This window comes from Electrona antarctica (assembly GCF_951216825.1).
Source record: "Electrona antarctica genome assembly, chromosome: 8".
Classification (NCBI taxonomy): domain Eukaryota; kingdom Metazoa; phylum Chordata; class Actinopteri; order Myctophiformes; family Myctophidae; genus Electrona; species Electrona antarctica.
The window spans coordinates 11,376,141-11,398,199 of NC_136789.1; the positions used below are offsets into that span (position 1 = coordinate 11,376,141).

Genomic DNA, 22,059 nt, shown 5'->3' on the forward strand with positions numbered 1-22,059 from the left:
CGGGCAGAACCAGGGGACGAGCGAGTGACGTCAGGACTTCGGTGGTCTTCAGTATAATTTCAATTTGTACCTCTGAGAGTCTACATACTGTAACCAAATGGACCCGTAACCCCTTACCCGGGTCCATTCGGTTACATTATGCACGCTCTCAGAGTTAAATTAAGCATACTGCACGGCTGCGCACACGACTACAAAAGACTTGTAATGACGAGTAGTGTACACTGCGGTGGCAGCAGGTTTTGTAAGGAGGAGGAGGAGGAGGCCATTAGGAGCAACAGGGGAGGAATATGTTATTTCATGTCCATTACTGCTACATTAATGACCCTGAGGTCATCCATCAATGTCATTAAAAACCTCTTCCAAATATATCGGGCGCTGTCAGGCGGAAACCTTTTTCATTATGAATACAAAAAGAATGCATTATAAATGCACTTATAATGCATTGACTGAACTTATTCAACTAATTAATAAGGTTTTATATAATAAACTAATAAAGCAATCTATGTCTTGGCAAACTACCAATCTGTCGCCCAGCCCTACCAACAACACACAATAACAATCTGGATGGGGAAGTGAAGGTCCACCACTCAACCCTCGCCCCCACAAACACCGCTGAAGTGCCCTTGAGCAATCGTCTGTCGGGTGGAAACCTCATATGTCCGAAACGGATACTTTTCGGAATTCAAATTCAAAAGTAGCAAAAGCAGCAGATCTACAAGCTCAAAACGTGTTGCTTCACGCCACGTTTCAAGCTTGTGGATCTGCTAATTTTGATGCCTTTGTGTTACGCTGTAGGATGATCAATAGCGCGTTAATTTATGAGAGAATATGCAGATAAGAAGTTTCTGCTTGACAACAGTCAGCTACGGTGCGTGCGTGCGTGCGTGCGTGCGTGCGTGCGTGCGTGCGGTTGCAGGCAGTTGTTGACAATGAGTATCTGTGCTCAGAAACTTTCCATGGCTAAATGAAGGACAAAAAGGAACAAAAAACAAGAAATGACACATTTCATATTATACCAAACTTGTGGCAAGCTATATTGCATCTTACTAAACATTACGAGACAAAACAAAAAAATAAGAAAATATTAAAATCAAGAGTTAAATTAAGATGCATTTCAAATCTAAAGCTCACCAGTGGATTTATTTGCAGGCACAAACAATCCAATCGGACTGTAAACATAAAAAAACTACTAGGCTTTTAATTTAAAAAAATTCTTTGAAAACGGTTTCAGAGACATAGCGACATTAATTCTTATTACATCACGTCAATTATACTCAATTATAATCCTGACCCGATCGCCTCATTGCTATAATATCAGACAGACCGCTGACAACATCGTCCGATGTGGGATATAGATTGACACGGGAGTGGATTTTCACTCCTGTACCATCCCACTCCCACAGACAAAAATCCCATTACGTCCCAATCCCGGACCAGAGTAAAAAAAAGAATCCCATCCCCTATATGCCTGTTCAGGGTATGGGAAGGCATTGCGGACTCCACCATTGGCTTAACCCATTTAGGCCGATTCTAAAAACGCCTCTAAATCCTGACCTAAGTTTTCTGAAAAACTTCAAATATTTAAATAGCAGCATCAACATTTTTACATTTTGTATTACTGTACAGAACCCCCAAATGGGTTCCCGGCCTGAGGGGGTAAAACACCAAAAGGGGTTCCCGCCCAGAATGGGTTAAAAAAGGACAGCCCAATGAGGAGAAAGTGACAGCGCCTGAATATAGACCAGAGTGGTAAAAACTACCAACAGAGGTGGCATAGAGTAATGACATGACACCTAAGCCTTCAGTGGCTGGGGAGGACAGCTATAAGCAGGGACGCGTGGAGGACAAACACGCTGTATTTGACAGTGGGCCTTCTGTCACTGTGTGAGGCCCGGTCTGATTGTGGCTGGCTGTCCCCTAAGGGAACCTGACAGCTGGCATCACTTCCCAACCCAACAAGGCCTCTGTGTCAACACCAGTGACACCGCTAACATCAAGAGAGAACACAGAAAATGTGACAGAATGTGCACATACCGCTGCGCTGATGACAGGCGTATGGACAGTGTGTGTGCGCGGTGTGCGCTCGCTCGCACGTGTGTGGGTGTGTGTGTGTATGTCTGAGCAAGAGAAAATGTGTAAGAGAGAAAGAGTGTAAGAGAGAGAGAGAGAGAGCAATGAGAGTGAAACGTAGGAGGCTCTGTGGTTTTGCTCGAGAAAATGCTTGACACTTTTTTGAGGTATCTATACTTTACTGGAGATTTCCAACTTCCAGTACTTTTACTTCTAATCCACTACATCTCAGAGGCAAATATTGTGCTTTTACTCCACAACAGTTATTTGAACACTTCTATTACTAGTTACTACTTTGTAGCTTTTATAATTATTATACACGAAACATACCACTTCAACCCTATAGATTTCAGCCATTTGGAAAAAAAAATACGATCTACAAGCTCACAATGCATGGAGCTTGTAGATTGAGTAATCAAACGTCTTTTAGTTCTACTGGATCTCTTCTCCACTAGTCCCTCTCTAACATTTTAGTCTAGTATTTAATCTGTTGACAGTATTTTCAGTATATTTAGTCGTAGTCATCATAGCTTAATATTATTTCATTTTGGTCAATGAAAAAATGTAGTCGATGGAAATCTTTCATCATAGTTTTAGTCAACGAAATAGACACTGGTGACTCACTGGTGACTGAGACACTCACAGTAGCCTCGGTCCCAGCCTTACTCATCTGCGAAGACAAAAGCCTGGTCACTACCTAAGGCAGTGCATCGGCGAAAGTGTCGGGCCAGAACATCCGTCAGATGTATTTCCCGCGGATACGATATTTTTCGACCAATCACAAGACTTGTTTCATTCATGGAGAATGTAAACAGATTTGTATAAAGCACATTTCTTTGAGCGGCTACTTCCGCCAAAATCCCGCTACTTCTGCCGATACACTCTACAGCAGTGGTTTTCAACCAGTGGTCCGGTGACCACCAGTGGTCCTTGAGGTGGTTCCAGGTGGTCCCCAGCTAAATGATGGAGAGTTGGTAACCAAAATGGACCCTTATAGATATTTAACTCCTGAGAGAGCAAAATGAAACAATTGGACATACATCTGGTTTCATTTTACGCTCTCAGGAGTTACATTATTGTTAAACATCTGCATTACTTAATTTACAAGAAGTCTACACAATTCAAGAATGTAAAAGAAGAATGTAGTTATTTTGATCAACGTTTGGCGGTCCGTGGGCTCAAATGCCAAATAAATAATGGGCCTTGAAAACCACTGCCCTACAGCGTATAGGTCTTGCCATGCAGCGTGCACTCACAGTGAGTTGGGTCTGCTGTGCTTGGCGGGGTCCTGCGGCGTCTGCGTCTCCGTGGTGCCCTCGTTGCTGGTCAGGCTGTGTCTGGCCGTGCCCTCGTTGCTGGTCAGGCTGTGTCTGGCCGTGCCATCATTGCTGATCAGACTGTGTCTAGGCGTGCGTCCCTGGCTGCTGGCGCTGCTGACACTGCTGCCGCTGCTGTTGCAGCTGCCCGTGGACACGGATTCCCCCGCCGCCGTGGGCACACTGTTGTTGGAGTTCAGCATGCTGTTCCTCTTCTCACCTAACACACACACACACACACACACACACACACACACACACACACACACACACACACACACACACACACACACACACACACACACACACACACACACACACACACACACACACACACACACACACACACACACACACACACACACACACACAAACAAGATCAACAACAAGTGAATTGACCGACACGCTGTTGGCTACCGCCACCGTAGACTCTCGTTCAATTTCACTTGGAAAACAAGACCGTTTCAGGTCACCCAAAAATTAGTTAGCGAGAATCGACTAAAGCTAATGTGATCATCATCTATTTAAGTCTTCAGAAGCATTCATATTTTAACTGTGCGGTAGTGTTGAGTCGCTGTGCGGTAGTGTTGAGTCGGCGCGTTGTTCAAACCAGCTCAATTCTCAGCCGTAATAACTCTTTGGGTCATACCAAAGAGTTGGATTGGGATAAATCCCAATGACATACTAGTGTCATGTCCAGGGGGTACTTGTACATCATGTCTAGGGGGTAAAACAACTACAACAACCTTTCAGATGACTAAAACTAAATGGAGTTTTATTCAAAAGACTACGACTAAAACTAAACCAAGATTTGCTGTCAAAATCACCACTGCTCTCCTGTGCTACACAGAGGGGACAATTCCCCTTTTAAGGATGCTGCTGCCGTGGGCTTCCAACGCCAAGAGCTTAAAGAGCAAAGCTCACACAAACCCAGTAGAACATTGATTAATGACTAAAAGCATGGCCGCTATTATCCAACGCAGTCTCTAGAGAGACTGCTGAAACTGCTGCTGGTTAGTGTGTGTGTGTGTGTGTGTGTGTGTGTGTGTGTGTGTGTGTGTGTGTGCGTGCGTGTGTGTGTGCGTGCGTGCGTGCGTGCGTGCGTGCGTGCGTGCGTGCGTGCGTGCGTGCGTGCGTGCGTACTGTGTAGGGGGGGATAAAAAGCGAAGGCGGATCTCACAACCTTTGTTAGGCTGTGATTAGTGAAAACAGCGTGAAAGGAGCCATCCACACTATAACACTATGTGTTTTCTGAACAATTAGCAGTACAATTATGTCGAATTATGACATTTAGGTCTTAATCTTTCTATTACCGATATGTTCTTGCCGTTCTACATTGTGAGCTTGTAGATTTGCTATTTTCAAAACATTAAAAAACTTGAAATGGGACGTTCTGCATAACGAGTACTTTCTAATTTTGGTACATTAAGTACATTTTGATAGCAATGCTTTTGTACTTTTACTCAAGTAACAGAGTAGTTTTACATTGCAGTGCAGTATCGATACTTAAAGACGGGGTGAAATGGTTCATTTGGGCATTTTATTTTGAAGTTTCAGCCAAAAACATAGGCTCTGAGTTTCCTGAACGAATCAGAGCGTTGCATCCCTTCAGGCGATGGGACGGTAGCTCTGCTACATGCACACATGGACTTTGTTTGTTTTCAAATGTTGTAATCAAAACCACCTGTGTTTGGAGGACGACACAGCAATGGGAATCAAACAGGTGAATAAAATTTAAAAAAAATCTTTCTTTTTTTTGGAAATAAATATTTGTACATTTAAAAACTGTGTACATTGGTGACTATAACTATAATCTACCTGATCTTGAGGCCTACAAAATCGGGGGAAAGAAATAAAAGAAAAAAAAATCTTATCAACTAGTCAGTACCAACAAGGTCGACTAGTTGCTTAATGCCCTACTGTGTGCGGCGGTGGCTCAGGGGTAGAGTGGCTGGATGGTAACCGCAAGGTTGCCAGTTTGAACCCGGGCTCCCCCAGAGTTAGTGTCGAAGTGTCCTTGAGCGAGACTCTAAACCCCTAATTGCTCCTGATGTGCAGGTTGGTGCCTTGCATGGTTTCCACCGCCATCGGTGTGTGAATGGGTGAACGTAATGCACAATCTATGTAAAGCGCCTTGGATAAAGGCGCTAAATAAATAAAAAATGCACAAAAGAAATGCACCAATGTGTGCGTGCGTCTCACCTTTGTGTGAGTGCACCGGCGTGTGGAAGAGAGTGAGAGGACGCTCGCTGCAGGAGGGAGCCTTGCTCTCCGCGCTGCTGGGCCTCCTGGTCAGGGTGAGCTGTAGGCTGGCCGCCGGGACCGCCAAACAGCTGGGGGCGTTGGCGAAGATCTGCAGCATCACACACACACACACACACACATTAACCATTTTTTTATGCCCACAGTACACAAATGCATACAAGGACACAAATATTATACTGTAGGTCTAAGACCTGCGGATGGAGTTTTTTGTCTCTCGCAACTGCAAATTCATTATCCGCCCGCTATCCAACCGCATAGTCATATTTATATTAACCGCACCATCCACCAACCGCGGTTAACCGCGGCTAAATCCGCCATCCGCAGGTCTGTACTGGCTTGGGACACCACAATGGAAATATATGAGGGCATAACTCTAGTCATAACCCAACTCACCCGTTATCCAACCGCATTAATTATATCATCCTATTTATATTAACCGCACCATCCGCCAACCGCAGTTACCCACGCCAACCACGGCTAAATCCGCCATCCGCAGGTCTCTAAGAGCTACATTTACAAAATGTGTGTTGTTTTCAAGGTACAATAGGTATGTCACTCACTACTCTATGGGTATAAGTAACAGCGTCTCCGCCATACATACATGACGGCTGCCAATTGTAGCGGAGACACCACATCCCAAGTTATTGGAACCGTCTAACAACCAGTCTGTGCATATGCCGTAGGCTGCCAAATATAAAGACAAATAGTCTGCGCACGCACACACACGCACACGCACACACACGCACACACAGATCGTACCCTGTCGTGGTTTTCCACCAGGATCTCCACTACGATGTTTTGAAACTTGATGTCCATGATGGCCGCCACAGTCTCCTCCTGTGGGCGGAGCAGGGTGGGGCCAAAGACCACGCCCAGGTTGGCCACTGTCATCAGGTTGTGCTGGTGGTGACTGGCCACACTGGGAGAGAGAGAGAGATATTTGATTAATTAACCCATTCAGGACGGGAATTCCTTTTAGTTTTAAGCATTATGTGTTATGTGTGTACTTTAGCTATTGAAAAAGCCAGCGGATGCCTCCCGAGCGTCTCCCTAGGGAGGTCCTCCTCGCTGCACGTCCCACTGGGAGGAGACCCCATGGCAGACCAAGGACCAGATGGGGGGGATTCTATCTCCACACTGGTCTGGGAACGCCTCGGGATGTTAACGGACAACTTTGTTTTTGTTCATGTTTTAGGTTGTTATTAGAGAAAGAAAAAGATTAGTGTTTTTTCATTTGCTTCTTTCTTTCGTTTTAGGGATTTTAGCTATTTTTGACAGGGGGGGGCGGGGGCATTCGAACATGGGGCTAAATATGTCTTTTTTTACAAAATATTATGGCGATTTCTTTATTTTTATTTACTATTGTCCTACTAGACCCCAGGAAATTACATCTGGCCACAAAAGAACACAGGATCTACTGAATGTGAAGGTAGAGTACTGGGGGATGCCATACTGTGTGTTGTAGGCTCATATATGTTCAATATTACTTTTGAGTAATATATTACTGTTTTTATTAACTTTCTCAACACTTGTATGTGCACCTACTTGGCCAGATGTTTGGTCAGCAGTTCCAACATCTGTCTGTTCTTCTCAGGCAGCCGGTGGACGATGGAATGGATCTCTGTCACCCTGGACTCTGGGTTGTCAAGCTCTGGAGACACACACACACACACATGAGTGAGAAGAGAATATTTATGTAAAAAAAGAAAAAGACAAAAACACTAAAAAGTATAAAAACAAAAAAAAATGTCGATATGTTTTAAATATCTTAAAAAATAGATGTACAAGCGATGATGGCTGCACGCTTGTAGATCTGCTATTTTTGAATAGCCAACGTGTAAATATAAAGTGGTTAAAAATGACTATGATGCCGTGTTAACTACTTTGGGAGCTCACTGTGAGAAGCAGTGGTCAGAGTGGACAGAACACTGAGAAGCAGTGGTCAGAGTGGACACAACACTGTGAGAAGCAGTGGTCAGAGTGGACAGAACACTGAGAAGCAGTGGTCAGAGTGGACAGAACACTGAGAAGCAGTGGTCAGAGTGGACAGAACACTGAGAAGCAGTGGTCAGAGTGGACAGAACACTGAGAAGCAGTGGTCAGAATGGACAGCAGTGGTCAGAGTGGACAGAACACTGTGAGAAGCAGTGGTCAGAGTGGACAGCAGTGGTCAGAGTGGACAGAACAGAATTATAAGCCAGTGGTTCCCAAACTTTTTCATGTAAAGGACCCACAAATCGGACCCACAATTTAAGAGATATGCCAAGGACCCCCATAAGAGAAGATTTTTACGGCTCTAGCAGTGATTTTCAACCTGTTTAATTTCAAGGACCCCCAGTTTGACATGCATTAGTCTACGGACCCCCATTTAACACCTTGAGGGCCCGGACCTAATTAATCCATTAATAAAATGTGCCCATCATTTATAGCGCCCGGACCACTTTTACCGGCACACCGGAAGTTGTTGTGAATGTCTGTAGCAGCTAACAATAGCCACACCACTCTAGAGTCGATCGACAACAACGGGAGGTAAGAATAAATCTATCGCGACTAGCGACTGGACCGCGGAGCGCCGTCTAACACAGGATCTTTTTTCATAATTAGACGGGATAATTTAGATCGCGAGTTATGAACGTTTTAAGATTTTCGTTTTCGTCCGTTAAACAGGCAAGGAACATTTTCGATGACGTGTCACTGTTGTGCAACACCGAGGATTGGGCAACAAGCGCTCCTAGGCTGTGGAGCGATGCGATGGGTTTTGATATCATTAATCTCCGTCCCATTTATCAATCTCCGTCTGGGGCACTTGACCATGAACTTGACGTGATCTCCGTCTGGGGCCTCTAAACTGTTAATGTAATTTCTACCTCAATGTTAATTTAACTCTGAGAGTGTACAAATGTACACTTTGTACACTCTCAGGGCAGTATTATGCGTGTCTTAAGTACCAGGTCTTATTACTTAACTTAAGACCTGGAGGCGTAGTCAATGTCATTTGGCTATTCTGAGTGGCCAAACAGCATTGACCACGCCTCCAGGTCTTAAGTTAAGTAATAAGACCTGGTACTTAAGACACGCATAATACTGCCCTCAGAGTTACAGACCACTTTGGGAACCACTGCTATGAGCCGTGTGCCTGCTGGGACCCCCAGGTGACAGAGGAGAGCCCGGTTGGGTCTCGTACCACACTGTGTGAATGTTAAAAAGCACTGTGACCTCCGTGTTTTCTCTCCTTTGCTTCCTGTCTTTGTCTGTGGCTATCACCGCATAAGCTTCTCCAAAATGTCACACGAACAAGGCTTCGTCTGCAGCGTCTCTCTCCCAGAACATCAAAATATTAATGCTGAATGAAACCCGAGAACATCAAAAAAGGACAGCTGATCCCATGGAAAAAAGGTTGGATGGAAAGATCGAGAGAGAGAGGGAGAGAGAGAGAGGGAGAGAGAGAGAGAGAGAGAGAGAGAGAGCGGAAGAAAGACACAGAGTGTACTGTGAACATACAGACTGTGGTGTGCGTGTGCATGTGCGTGTGCGTGTGCGTGCGTGCGTGCGTGCGTGCGTGCGTGCGTGCGTGCGTGCGTGCGTGCGTGCGTGCGTGCGTGCGTGCGTGCGTGCGTGCGTGCGAGAAAGAGAGGCAGACCTACAGTAATAAAAAGATAAGAGATAGAGTGATGAGGAAAACATATGGGCTAGAGAAAGATGACGGGGAGCTATTTATTTCCTTGTGCATGTACGTGTGTGTACGTGTGTGCGCGTGTGTGTGTGCGTGTGCGTGTGTGTGCGCACGTGTGCGTGTACTGTATGTGTGCGTCTTCCTGTTGGTGCATAACATCCTCCACACATCACACAGTCAGACTGAAACCTTGCATCTCCTTCTATAAATGTACTGTATGTAGAAATGTATAAAATTGCAGATCTAAAAGCTCACAATGCGCCGCAATGTGAGTTTTTAGATCTGCTATTTTCAAATGCTGAAATGTATATAGGGCTGAAGTGGTAACTTAATGTATGTTTTGTAAGAATAATCAAAATCTAAAAAGTAACTACACTAGTAACTACATTACGAGTAAAAGTACAATATTTGCCTCTGTCTGTCTGTCTGTCTGTCTGTCTGTCTGTCTGTCTGTGAAACAGTGAAGTGCCGGGAGGAAGCAGGCAGACAAAAAGCAAAAAAGGAAGGAGAGGAGAGAAATGGTAGAAGTCAATTCAAGTCATGGAGGAGAGAGAGAGAGACAGAGAGACATGGGGAGAGAGAGAGAGGGAGAGAGAGAGAGAGAGAGAGAGAGAGAGAGAGAGAGAGAGAGAGAGAGAGAGGAGGAAAGTACGAAAAAAACGAGTTCAGCCGAGGACATTGTCCTCGTTTCACCCAACCGCTGCTTCTGATCACACACACACACACACACACACACAAAGGTTTGTATTACTATACTTGTGAGGATGTCAACGTTTTAAGACAGTTTTATGAATGCCAGATATACAGGTCCATCTCAATGAATTAGAATATTGTGTAAAAGTTCAGGTAGGCCGTTTCAGAGCCTAAGATGTTGAACGAGGCTCTGAAACAGCAGTAACTGTGTGAGGCTAGATTATCCACATCATGTGTGCAATTGTGTAATGTTGTGTCTTCCTCTGTAATGTATTGATGTTTTATGTGTGGCTGTAGCTGGGGTGAAAGCCCAAGACAAGAGATGGAAACCTTGAAAAGGTACTCACATTTGTTACTTAAGTAAAAGCAAGTAGAAGTCCAGTAATCAAAATTTACTTGAGTAAAAGTACTAAAGTATTGCACCAAATTTAACTCATTGACCGCCAGGGGTCAGTAGCTTGATGTCAGCTACTGCCACCATAGACGGGTGCAATTATGGTTTGATCCTAAAAAAATTGCAACAGAAGGTTTCTCAACTGTTTTTTGTAGTATTAGGTGTACTTAATAACATACTAAAAGTTTACCAAAGTTTGACCATGCGAAAGGTCAGATTTTCAAGATGGCCGCCCCCAGTTCCTTAAAAGGCCATTACTCCTTCATTATTCACGGTAGACAAGTAATTTTGGTGCCTAACCCCATGTTTTGGTGATCTAGGAATCCAATTAGCATATTTCAATTATAGTCAAGCAATTACAAGTACAATTATATAATAAAGCAATTGGTTATAAGGTTATAACAGTGTAATAGGACATTTCTCCCTTTTCTATAAGCCATAATGCCCAGGATTGGTGAATTTATCACCTATACACATAATTCACATTCTGTTGAAGCTTTCAGGAGATTTATTTTGATTTGATTCCATACCAATAAGGAGTGCATTCATTATTAATGGTTGGTACTGCATGTGACATTTGTAAAAGCATGGCTGCCAAGTGATAGACTGGAAATAAAATACATTTCTTAACAAGAAATGTCTTCACTATTGTTTGTAAAGTTGTCTGGCAAAATAATAATAATCCAAGTCCCCTAGGGCAGTGGTTCCCAAACTGGGGGTCGGGACAAACATGAAAATAGGCGATCTACAAGCTCAGTCTTTGCAGCAAACACACTTAGTAGGAACAAATGGCCACTTGTCTGGTCTATGGGGAAGATGGGACTCCTCAGTGGGGATACAGTGGAGAGAAAATCCCCCTTATGGGCCTAGAGAGGGTGTTCAAGTCAGTACAGAGCTATCACCTAGTTGGTGTATAGGCGCAGGGATGGTGGTGGAGTGTGGCACGGATAGGGTTCAGATGTACTTGTCACAGGCATCTTCTTATTCCCGAAACTGTACTAGTTTGGGGTTTAAGTGCAAAATTAATTTCACTGGTAACCACAAGGTTACCAGCTCGAACCCCGGCTCCCCCAGAGTTCGTGTCGAAGTGTCCTTGAGTAAGACTCTGAACCCCTGATTGCTCCTGATGTGCAGGTTGGTGCCTTGCATGGTTTCCTCCGCCATCAGTGTATGAATGTGTGTGTGAATGGGTGAATGTAATGCACAATCTATGTAAAGGTGTGTGAATGGGTGAATGTAATGCACAGTCTATGTAAAGCGCCTTGGATAAAGGCGCTATATAAATGCACCATTTACCATTTTAGTTTGAAAGTCCTTTTGGGAAGAAGATATGAACCCAAATAATAGTCATCAACCTGTTTCAAAGGAGTGTTAAGTGTTTTGATAATTTGGTTATTGAGAGACTTAGGTTCCGACAGCTCTGCACCAACCTCCATAATCACCCTCTCACCTGATTGCCTTCCTAATGTATTAAAAAGTTGTCCAAAAAATCCTGCCACCCTAATTAAAACCCACGCACCCCGTTTATCCGGCTGCCTTTGTCCGCCTTCTCCTACCAAACCACACCGTTTGCCCACCACCGGCATGCCTGTCCAGACATAACGCACTACTTTGCATCCATGCAACTGTCATAATTACTGTACAGTTTGCATGAAAAACCATGTTATTGCGCAACATTTCACAGTGATGCAAATTACATCACATTTTAGGACACACACACACACACACACACACACACACACACACACACACAGCAGTATAGCACAGTACGGCACAGTACAGTACGGTACGGTATAGTATTGTACAGTACAGTACAGAACGGTATAGTATTGTACAGTACAGTACAGTATGGTATGGTACAGTACAGTCTGCTACAGTACAGTACAGTACAGTACAGTACAGTACAGTACAGTACAGGACAGTATGGTACAGGACAGTATGGTACAGTACGAAAAAGTATGGTACAGTACGGAAAAGTATGGTACAGTATTGCACAGTACATTACTGTATGGTACAATACAGTGTGTTGCAGTACAGTACAGTACAGTACAGTACAGTACAGTACAGTATGGTACAGTACGAAAAAGTATGGTACAGTATTGCACAGTACATTACTGTATGGTACAATACAGTGTTGCAGTACAGTACAGTACAGTACAGTACAGTACAGTACAGTACAGTACAGTACAGTACAGTACAGTACAGTACAGGACATTACAGTACAGTACAGTACAGTACAGTACAGTACAGTACAGTACAGTACAGTACAGTCTGCGGCAGGACATTACAGTACAGTACAGTACAGTCTGCGACAGGACATTACGGTACAGTACAGTACAGTACAGTACAGTACAGTACAGTACAGTACAGTACAGTACAGTACAGTAATTCTGCAACAGTACAGTACAGTACAGTACAGTACAGTACAGTACAGTACAGTACAGTCTGACATTATTATCTAATTGTATCTCTGCAATTTGGACAAGTTAAATGGATTCCTAGACCCCAAAAACATAGGGTTAGACACAAAAATAACTTGTCTAGGGTGAATAATGAAGGAGTTAGGCTATTTTAATGATTCCGGACGCCATCTTGGACGCACCTTGAAAATAACACCTTTCGCATGGTCAAACTTTGGTAAACTTTTAGTATGTTATTAAGGACACCTACTACTACAAAAAACAGTTGAGAAACCTTCTGTTGCAATTTTTTTAGGGTAAGGTGCCTTTTTTTCATATATGCACTCGTCTACTCCTTCTATTTCGCTTGTGGAAGAAGACACCCCCCACCCCCCCAATTAATGATTCTTATTAATGCCTCTTTAGAAGCATTAATATTTTACCTGCGCGGTAACCGGGATTTACCATTGAGCCTCTAAACATAGTTGCTTTGTTCAATCGTTCTGAGCCGTAATTCCGCGATAAACGGCTATAAAGGTCTGGCTGCTCCAGCTTTGTGTGCGGGCCGCCATCTTGCTTCAGGCAAAACACATCGAGCACAGAGCTGCCGATCGACCGGGACAGCTAGAAGGTCCCGGGTTCGATTCCTGCCGGGGACGCTGGAGGCGTGTTCTCTCCTCCACATCATCAGTGCCCATACTCTACCCTATAGGTGGGGTTGGCGAAAGGGCCTTTCTGTCTGGAGTTTGCATGTTCTCCCCATGTCCCCCCAGGGGACATGAATAATGTGTTCCTTCTACGCGCTACGTCCTACCGGGGAAACTCCCCCCTGTCAGGTGATAAGAACCAGCTTGGACTCCTCATGTATTGAAGGAAACATGAGCTCAGTTTGGGGCTCTCCCCAGGTTGGCAGAGGGAGAGTAGCACTCAGGATTACAGCTTAGACAATTGGCGCCGGGTGAAAAATTAGTTACAAAAATTGTGGGATAAAAATGTAAACATAATAATAATAATAATAATAATAATAATAATAATAATAATAGTGTGTGCGTGTGCGCGTGTGCGTGTGCGTGTGTGCGTGTGTGCGTGTGTGTGTGCGCACGCGTGTGTGTGTGTGTGTTACTACAACCTGGGGAACCATCAGCGACTATAAGTGTACAATGATTGCAATCATTGCAATTTCTATTCATAATTTCTAATCTCTACAAATCTTGAAAGAAAAATCAATTTCCTTCAACCAAATGGTCCTCACCATGCCCATTTCTCTAATTCTATACTTATACAAGTATAGTAACACACACACACACACACACACACACACACACACACACACACACACACACACACACACACACACACACACACACACACACACACACACACACACACACACACACACACACACACACACACACACACACACACACAGAGCAGTCATTTCCTGATGGTGTTGCCAGAGACACGGGGTCATTTCCTGGACTTCCTTCTCAGCACTGTCAGCCTGGCTTCATGAACACAGCTAACACCAGACCAGACTGGAGTTGGACCACTGCTTCCCAAAAACCTTGTCAGTGCCAACAATTTACAGTGTGTGTGTGTGTGTGTGTGCGTGTGTGTGTGTGCGCGTGTGTGCGTGCGTGCGTGCGTGCGTGCGTGCGTGCGTGCGTGCGTGCGTGCGTGCTGTCAGGAAGAAACCACTTAACTTTTTCGCTGCCATCTACGTTTATAAACGTAGCTAGGCTATCGGTACCTACTGGTGCTATCTATGCGTATGTTCATAGAAAACCGTATACTCCATATATGAAAGTAGCGACCGTCTATTTACCCACCAGCTATGGGATTTTTAAATCCACCTCCATCGAGCCTCCATTATAACAGGATTTTCAAAGCGCTGTATCTCTAAAGGTTCGAGAGCTGTCCATGGTGAGCCGCCGCGCACCCGACAATCGTAAATAATTTGTGAGTTTGTACCGCATCGCTGAGCACACGTAACATACATGTTACGTACATACCATGATAGCTAAGGGGTCTGAGCTAATGTGAGTGAACACTGTGCTCATAAAAAAAGCCCCCACCTTCCTGAATAAACCGGAAAGGAAACAAGCACCGTAGAGTTAGAGTGGACGTGTGGCATTCCTTAGGTGTGCGTATGCTACCACCTATCGCACAGAAAAACTCCAAAATGTTAATTTTTCAGGAAATGAAAAATGTAATTTTTTCAGGAAATTAAGAAAACCTTATATTTAGAAAACAAAGCAATACTGCCTATTCAAAGTTGATGTTGTGACTTTATATTATTGTCAATTAGTTACATGAGAGGTGGTGGAGTTAGCTGCTTTAGAACAGGGGTTCTCAACGTTTTTGGCCGGGGATCCCCAGAAATGCTTTGGCCGTGTCTTGTGACCCCCGCCCCGCCCACCTCCCCACTACAATACAAATTGACCGCTACAATAACCATAATAATAGTGAAAATACATCATGAATAAATACTGAAACCAGATATAATCATTAAGGAAAGTTTATGCATGTACTATGTGTACTATGTAAACTCTTCATTTCTCTTTTCCAGACATTCAGTTGCAAAAAAATAAAAATAATTTGGGGACCCCCCAAAATAATTTGGCCCCCGGGGGTCGCGACCCCCCGGGGGGTCGCGACCCATGGGTTGAGAACCCCTGCTTAAGACAGTTTGAGGGTCCAATGGAGTTAAGAGGTTTTGTCTCAAGCATGTTTTACTACTTTTCATTGGTTCAATATTTTCGAAACCACACACAGACGTGTCTGGGTGTTCAATAGCAACGAGGTGGTTTCCTCCCGACAGCAGCAAACATTTTGGTCCCAAATCTCTCTTTGCCACGTTCAGCTAAACGAACGGACTCTCAAAGGGTGCGACAAACATGAAGCGGGGATCATGAGCAGTCAATGCTGTGTTGATTACATCGCAGCACTGCAATGAAGGATAAAGCTATGCTGGGAACCAGACCAATGTGCCATGCAGCGCACACAGTGACCACTGTGTGGCCACGGCGTGAGGCTAGGATAAAACCATGTCGTCATCTTCACCATAATGGTCAGTGACAGTAAGTGGCATTGCATTATTGCCATTTTGTTCCAAAAAGCTTTATACCAAGTTGAGAGCATTTTTCGTCATAGTTTTAAGTCGACAAAATGAACACTGGCTGCATGGTGTTAGTATTTCAGTGCAACTGTCCCTATCGTAAGAGCAGACCCGTCACACCATAAAACCCTGTCACAGCACAGCAGGGGGGCAACTCACAGCAGGTTGACATGCACCATAAAACCCTGTCACAGCACAGCAGGGGGGCAACTCACAGCAGGTTGACATGCACCATAAAACCCTGTCACAGCACAGCAGGGGGGCAACTCACAGCAGGTTGACATGCACCATAAAACCCTGTCACAGCACAGCAGGGGGGCAACTCACAGCAGGTTGACATGCACCATAAAACCCTGTCACAGCACAGCAGGGGGGCAACTCACAGCAGGTTGACATGCACCATAAAACCCTGTCACAGCACAGCAGGGGGGCAACTCACAGCAGGTTGACATGCACGCGTGGGCTTTCCAACACGGGCTACCGTTTCTCCTTACAGCAGCCATCCTCAACCTCGTTAGTTCAAAGGACCCCCAGCTTGATATGCATTATTATTATAGGCCACGGATGGATCCCCATTTGATGTTAATGGATGTTAATTGGTCCATTTGGTTCCATTCGTGGAACCAAATGGATTTGTTTTGTGGGGGGAAAGGAAAGATAAAAAAGGAAAAAAACAAATGGAAAGAAATTGTAGCGCTTGCTGCACCTGACAGTTATGATGAGTCATTCTCATGTTTTTATAACTTTTGAAGTCTTCATGTTATTCATTCAAATGATGTGTGTTCTCTCCCTCCCTCAACCTCAAATTCCTGAAGAAGATCCAGCAGGATGGAAACGTTGACTACTGTGCAATAAAACATTTGGAGCTAAGATATATATACCAGTGTTGCAGATTTAATCGTAATTCTTTTTTGTACAACTTATGTCATCCTGTTCTTTCAGAGGAGGCTTTGCACAGCACTGTACAATGAATAAAGCAAGGTGTCCTGATAGGGTCTGCATTACTGTATTGTATGTAACCATGATTCATGCCATTACGTGGATGCTTTTGACACAAGCAAAGGTGCATTAAAAATGAGCTGATGGATGGATGGATGGATGGATGGATGGATGGGTGGGTGGGTGGATGGATGGATGGATGGGTGGGTGGGTGGATGGATGGATGGATGGATGGATGGATGGAGGGATGAAAGACGTGTAACACTTGGATGGATGGATGGATGGATGGATGGATGGATGGATGAAAGACGTGTAACACTTGGGTGGATGGATGGATGGATGGATGGATGGATGGATGGATGGATGGATGGATGGATGGATGGATGGATGGAGGGATGAAAGACGTGTAACACGTGGTTGTAAGTCCAGGCTAATGCATAATTTATGCAGTGTCGCACACCGCAAATACCGGATCTACAAGTTCACACAACGCGTCGGAGATGCGTCTCGTTGTTAACACTTTGACTGCATATATTATAGATTTAACATTTGTAAAACATATTAAGATATTGGTATGGTAGCCTAGGGTACTACTGGCCGAACTGGACTGGAGGTACACACAAAGTCCAATCTGGGGGGGGCAATGCCCCCAATAGAGATGCCACTGTACTACGTTTACTTTATGCCTTTTCTTTTATTATGTGATATGGGTTTTATCATGTGATATGGGTTATATCACGTGATATGAGTTTTATCATGGGATATAGGTTACATCACGTGATATGGGTTGTATCATGTGATATAGCTTATATCACGTGATATGGGTTTTATCATGTGATATAGGTTATATCACGGGATATGGGTTTTATCATGCGATATATGTTATATCATGGGATATGGGTTTTATCATGTGATATAGGTTATATCACGGGATATGGGAGGCGATCAGCCACCAAATCAAACACTCACTGGCAGCTTTGATGAAGCTCCTCTGGTACTGGTAGGTCATGAGGGGCGCAGGCAGCATCCTGGGAGGAAGAGGAAGGAAGGAATGACAATATGACAATTATGAAACATGCCAATATGACAATATGAAACATGACAATATGAAACATGACAATATTACAATATGAAACATGACAATATGAAACATGACAATATGAAACATGACAATATGAAACATGACAATATGACAATATGAAACATGACAATATGACAATATGAAACGTGACAATATGAAACGTGACAATATGACAATATTGTCATTTTGTGTCAGATTGTGGCACTCCCTCTTTAAGGTTGGCGAACATCCATTAAGGTTGGCGAACATGCATTAAAGTACTGTAGGCGAACATGCATTAAGGTTTTGCGAACATGCATTAAGGTTGTGCAGCTCCCGTGCTTGTGGTTATGTTTAGGTTAGGGTTAGAGATAGGGTTGGTAAGGTTAGTAATGGGCGAACTAACGGGAGGTCCTACCAATACCTTGCTACCCTTTTTTGTTATTTTTTTTACTACTCGTAAGTAAGTAAGTAAGTACATTTTATTTATATAGCACTTCTCACAGAGAAAACTCACAAAGTGCTTTACATACAGAGAACAAAAGCAGAAATAAAACAAGGAAGTTCATACAAAACAGGAAGAGGTCTATACAATCAAGACAGCAAATAATACAACAAGAAACAAAAACAAAACAAACAAACAAAAACACATTCAGACATCCGGAAATGCCTGAGTAAAAAGTAGTGTTTTAAGTTTGTTTTTAAAGATGTCCACAGAGGCTGCTGATCTCAAGACCTGTGGAAGAGCATTCCACAGAGTGGGCTACAAATTGAAAGGCTCGATCACCTTTTGTCTCATCCTGTTCTTTCAGAAGAGGCTCTACACAGCACTGCACTGCACTGCACTGCACTGCACTGTACTGTACTGTACTGTACTGTACTGTACTGTACTGTATTGTATTCAATGAATGAATCAAGGTGTCCTGATGATGTTTTTTCTCTCTTTTAAAAAAAAATATATAATTCTTTGTACTGGGGACCACAGCGGAAATGACTTTACGGTGTTGTTGCCATTTTATCATCAAGTGTCTTTTAACCTTCCATTTCCATGTATGATGGTTGGAAAGCTATTAAAAATTAATCAAGTTCGTTGTTTTCAGGAAAGGAAGAGAAACAGGGCGGGGGGGGGGGGGTCAGAGAGAGAGGGCAAGGAGAAAGAAAAGCAGGAAAGGAAATGTGTTAAGGTTGAGACGGGGAGAGAGAGAGAGAGAGAGAGAGGGAGAGAGAGAGAGACAGAGAAAGGAGAGGGAGAGTGAAGAAACACTAGGCCTGTCCTCTCCTCTCATTCACTCACCCGCTCGTCTCTCTCTCTCTCTCTCTCTCTCTCTCTCTCTCTCTCTCTCTCTCTCTCTCTCTCTCTCTCTCTCTCTCTCTCTCTCTCTCTCTCTCTCTCTCCCTCTGTTTTTATCCCACAATTTTGTAACCCATTTTTTGAGGGGCGTTAGAGCTCCTCCTATATTCAGCTATAGTGTAGATTAGAGCTCCTCCTATATTCAGCTAAATGGTAAATGGTAAATGGTGCATTTATATAGCGCCTTTATCCAAGGCGCTTTACATAGATTGTGCATTACATTCACCCATTCATACACCGATGGCAGCGGAAACCATGCAAGGCACCAACTAGCACAACGGGAGCAATTAGGGGTTCAGTGTCTTGCTCTAGTGTAGATTAGATTTGAGGGGCGTTAGAGCTCCTCCTATATTCAGATATAGTGTAGATTGAGGTGCGTTAGAGCTCCTCCTATATTCAGCTATAGTGTGGATTAGATTTGAGGGGCGTTAGAGCTCCTCCTATATTCAGCTATAGTGTAGATTAGAGCTCCTCCTATATTCAGCTATAGTGTAGATTAGATTTGAGGGGCGTTAGAGCTCCTCCTATATTCAGCTATAGTGTAGATTAGAGCTCCTCCTATATTCAGCTATAGTGTAGATTAGATTTGAGGGGCGTTAGAGCTCCTCCTATATTCAGCTATAGTGTAGATTAGATTTGAGGGGCGTTAGAGCTCCTCCTATATTCAGCTATAGTGTAGATTAGATTTGATGGGCGTTAGAGCTCCTCCTATATTCAGCTATAGTGTAGATTAGGCGTTAGAGCTCCTCCTATATTCAGCTATAGTGTAGATTGAGGGGCGTTAGAGCTCCTCCTATATTCAGCTATAGTGTAGATTAGGCGTTAGAGCTCCTCCTATATTCAGCTATAGTGTAGATTTGAGGGGCGTTAGAGCTCCTCCTATATTCAGCTATAGTGTAGATTTGAGGGGCGTTAGAGCTCCTCCTATATTCAGCTATAGTGTAGATTTGAGGGGCGTTAGAGCTCCTCCTATATTCAGCTATAGTGTAGATTTGAGGGGCGTTAGAGCTCCTCCTATATTCAGCTATAGTGTAGATTTGAGGGGTGTTAGAGCTCCTCCTATATTCAGCTATAGTGTAGATTTGAGGGGCGTTAGAGCTCCTCCTATATTCAGCTATAGTGTAGATTTGAGGGGCGTTAGAGCTCCTCCTATATTCAGCTATAGTGTAGATTTTCGTCTTACACAAACATTAAATTCCCATTGACAATGAATGAAGAATTGACGTCATATGTAAACGAGCAAATCAGCTATTTTTGTCCTACACAAAGTGTAGGACAAATTCCCATTGACAATGAACGGATGATGTACGATGATAAGAGCGCCCCTCACTAGTCTTAACACTAGGCATGTAACGATTCACTCAACTCACGATACGATTCGTATCACGATATGAAGTTCACAATACGATTTTACATGATATTTTAAACAAAAAAACATTTTCCAGAAAAATTACCATTTGTTTTTATTTGATATAATTTATCTCCCCCCTGCAACTACATTGCAAAAGAAGTAGCATTACATTTGACAGTGCAGAAACATAATTGCCTTCCTTGATGTATTAATGAGCATCAACGACCATCACCTGGGCACAGTCACAGACACAGTCACAGCTCTACCGTGCTCTACTACTGAAAGTAGTAGAGCATTTTTTTTTGTATTAAATCGATTCATATCATCATTGATATATAGAATAAATATACGATATATCGTTACATGCCTACTTAACACTAATTATGCTACAACAGTCATTAAGACATGTGAATCCCTTGACTCCTTCAAAACCACTCTCAAAGGGCATCTACGGACGGCTGAAATTCGAAACTGGCCCCCGTAAAATCTGAATCCTCACAATACCGCCTATCGTAGCAGCTTGGAATCGGTTAATGATATCAAACGAGATTGCTGTAATTCAATTATTTTGGGGTTTTTTCTTCAGCGATCCTAGACCTGTTTCGCGCATGCGCACTGCCATTCACTTCCTTGTTTACGGCCCAACTAAAGTGTCTCTTTACTCTAAATCTACAGTGCTCTCCATTGTTTTGATCAAAACCATATTGTTCTGTCTTCCCCTCTGGCGTTTGTTTTTTGTGGCTTTCGCCTTTATTTTATATTTTTTTATGGATGGACAGACAGTAGGCTGACAGGAAATGGGGAGAGAGATGGGGGGAAGGCATGCAGTAAGGGCCGTCGGGAGTCGAACCCCCGGCACACTGCCAGACTGGATTACCAGCCAAGGTAATGCCTGGTCAACTGAGCCATGGCCCAGACCCTTCCTTTCTGGCTTAACCTAGCATCTCGTTTGGAATATAAACGCTTCTAGATGTAGTAACGGAAGATGTGACAGGGCGAGGTAGTAACGGAAGATGTGACAGGGCGAGGTAGTAACGGAAGATGCCTCCCGGTTTATATCTCAGTTATATCTCTTTGACTGGTTAAAAGACCCGGGGTTGAATCCCGCAGGTGTTACACATTATCTCCACATCTGTGTGTGTATGTGCGTGCGTGCGTGCGCCATGCCTGTGGGTGTCCCCAGAGTCCCAGACCCGTTGAAAAGAAAGAGAGAGTTGTGAACTTGTGACATCTTTGATCTCAACACAACACGATCATTGTGGTTCAGTATACAGTATCATGCGTGCCTCATGGACACTCATTATGAGCATTCAATGTTGGAACTGTAAAGCAGTGTTTGGAACTCTTGGTTGCCCATGGCAACTGGTCATCTCTGAGCACACACACAAATTCAGCTTCAACTAGATATTGATAACTGGAACTGGAATAGT

General features: G+C 43.7%; 1 protein-coding gene across 2 annotated transcripts in view; it reads right to left on the minus strand.

Annotated features, from left to right (window-relative positions):
* LOC306928502 (rho GTPase-activating protein 26-like) overlaps positions 1-22,059 on the minus strand; it is a 158,324-nt gene that overhangs the window by 36,188 nt on the left and 100,077 nt on the right. For both annotated transcript variants that reach the window (XM_079508673.1, XM_079508672.1), the window contains exons 17-21: positions 17,837-17,895; positions 7,197-7,302; positions 6,411-6,570; positions 5,589-5,739; positions 3,327-3,606 (exon numbers count right to left, since the gene is read on the minus strand). In XM_079508673.1, the coding sequence (XP_079364799.1) occupies positions 3,327-3,606; positions 5,589-5,739; positions 6,411-6,570; positions 7,197-7,302; positions 17,837-17,895 (756 nt within the window). The remainder of the gene's footprint in view (positions 1-3,326; positions 3,607-5,588; positions 5,740-6,410; positions 6,571-7,196; positions 7,303-17,836; positions 17,896-22,059) is intronic.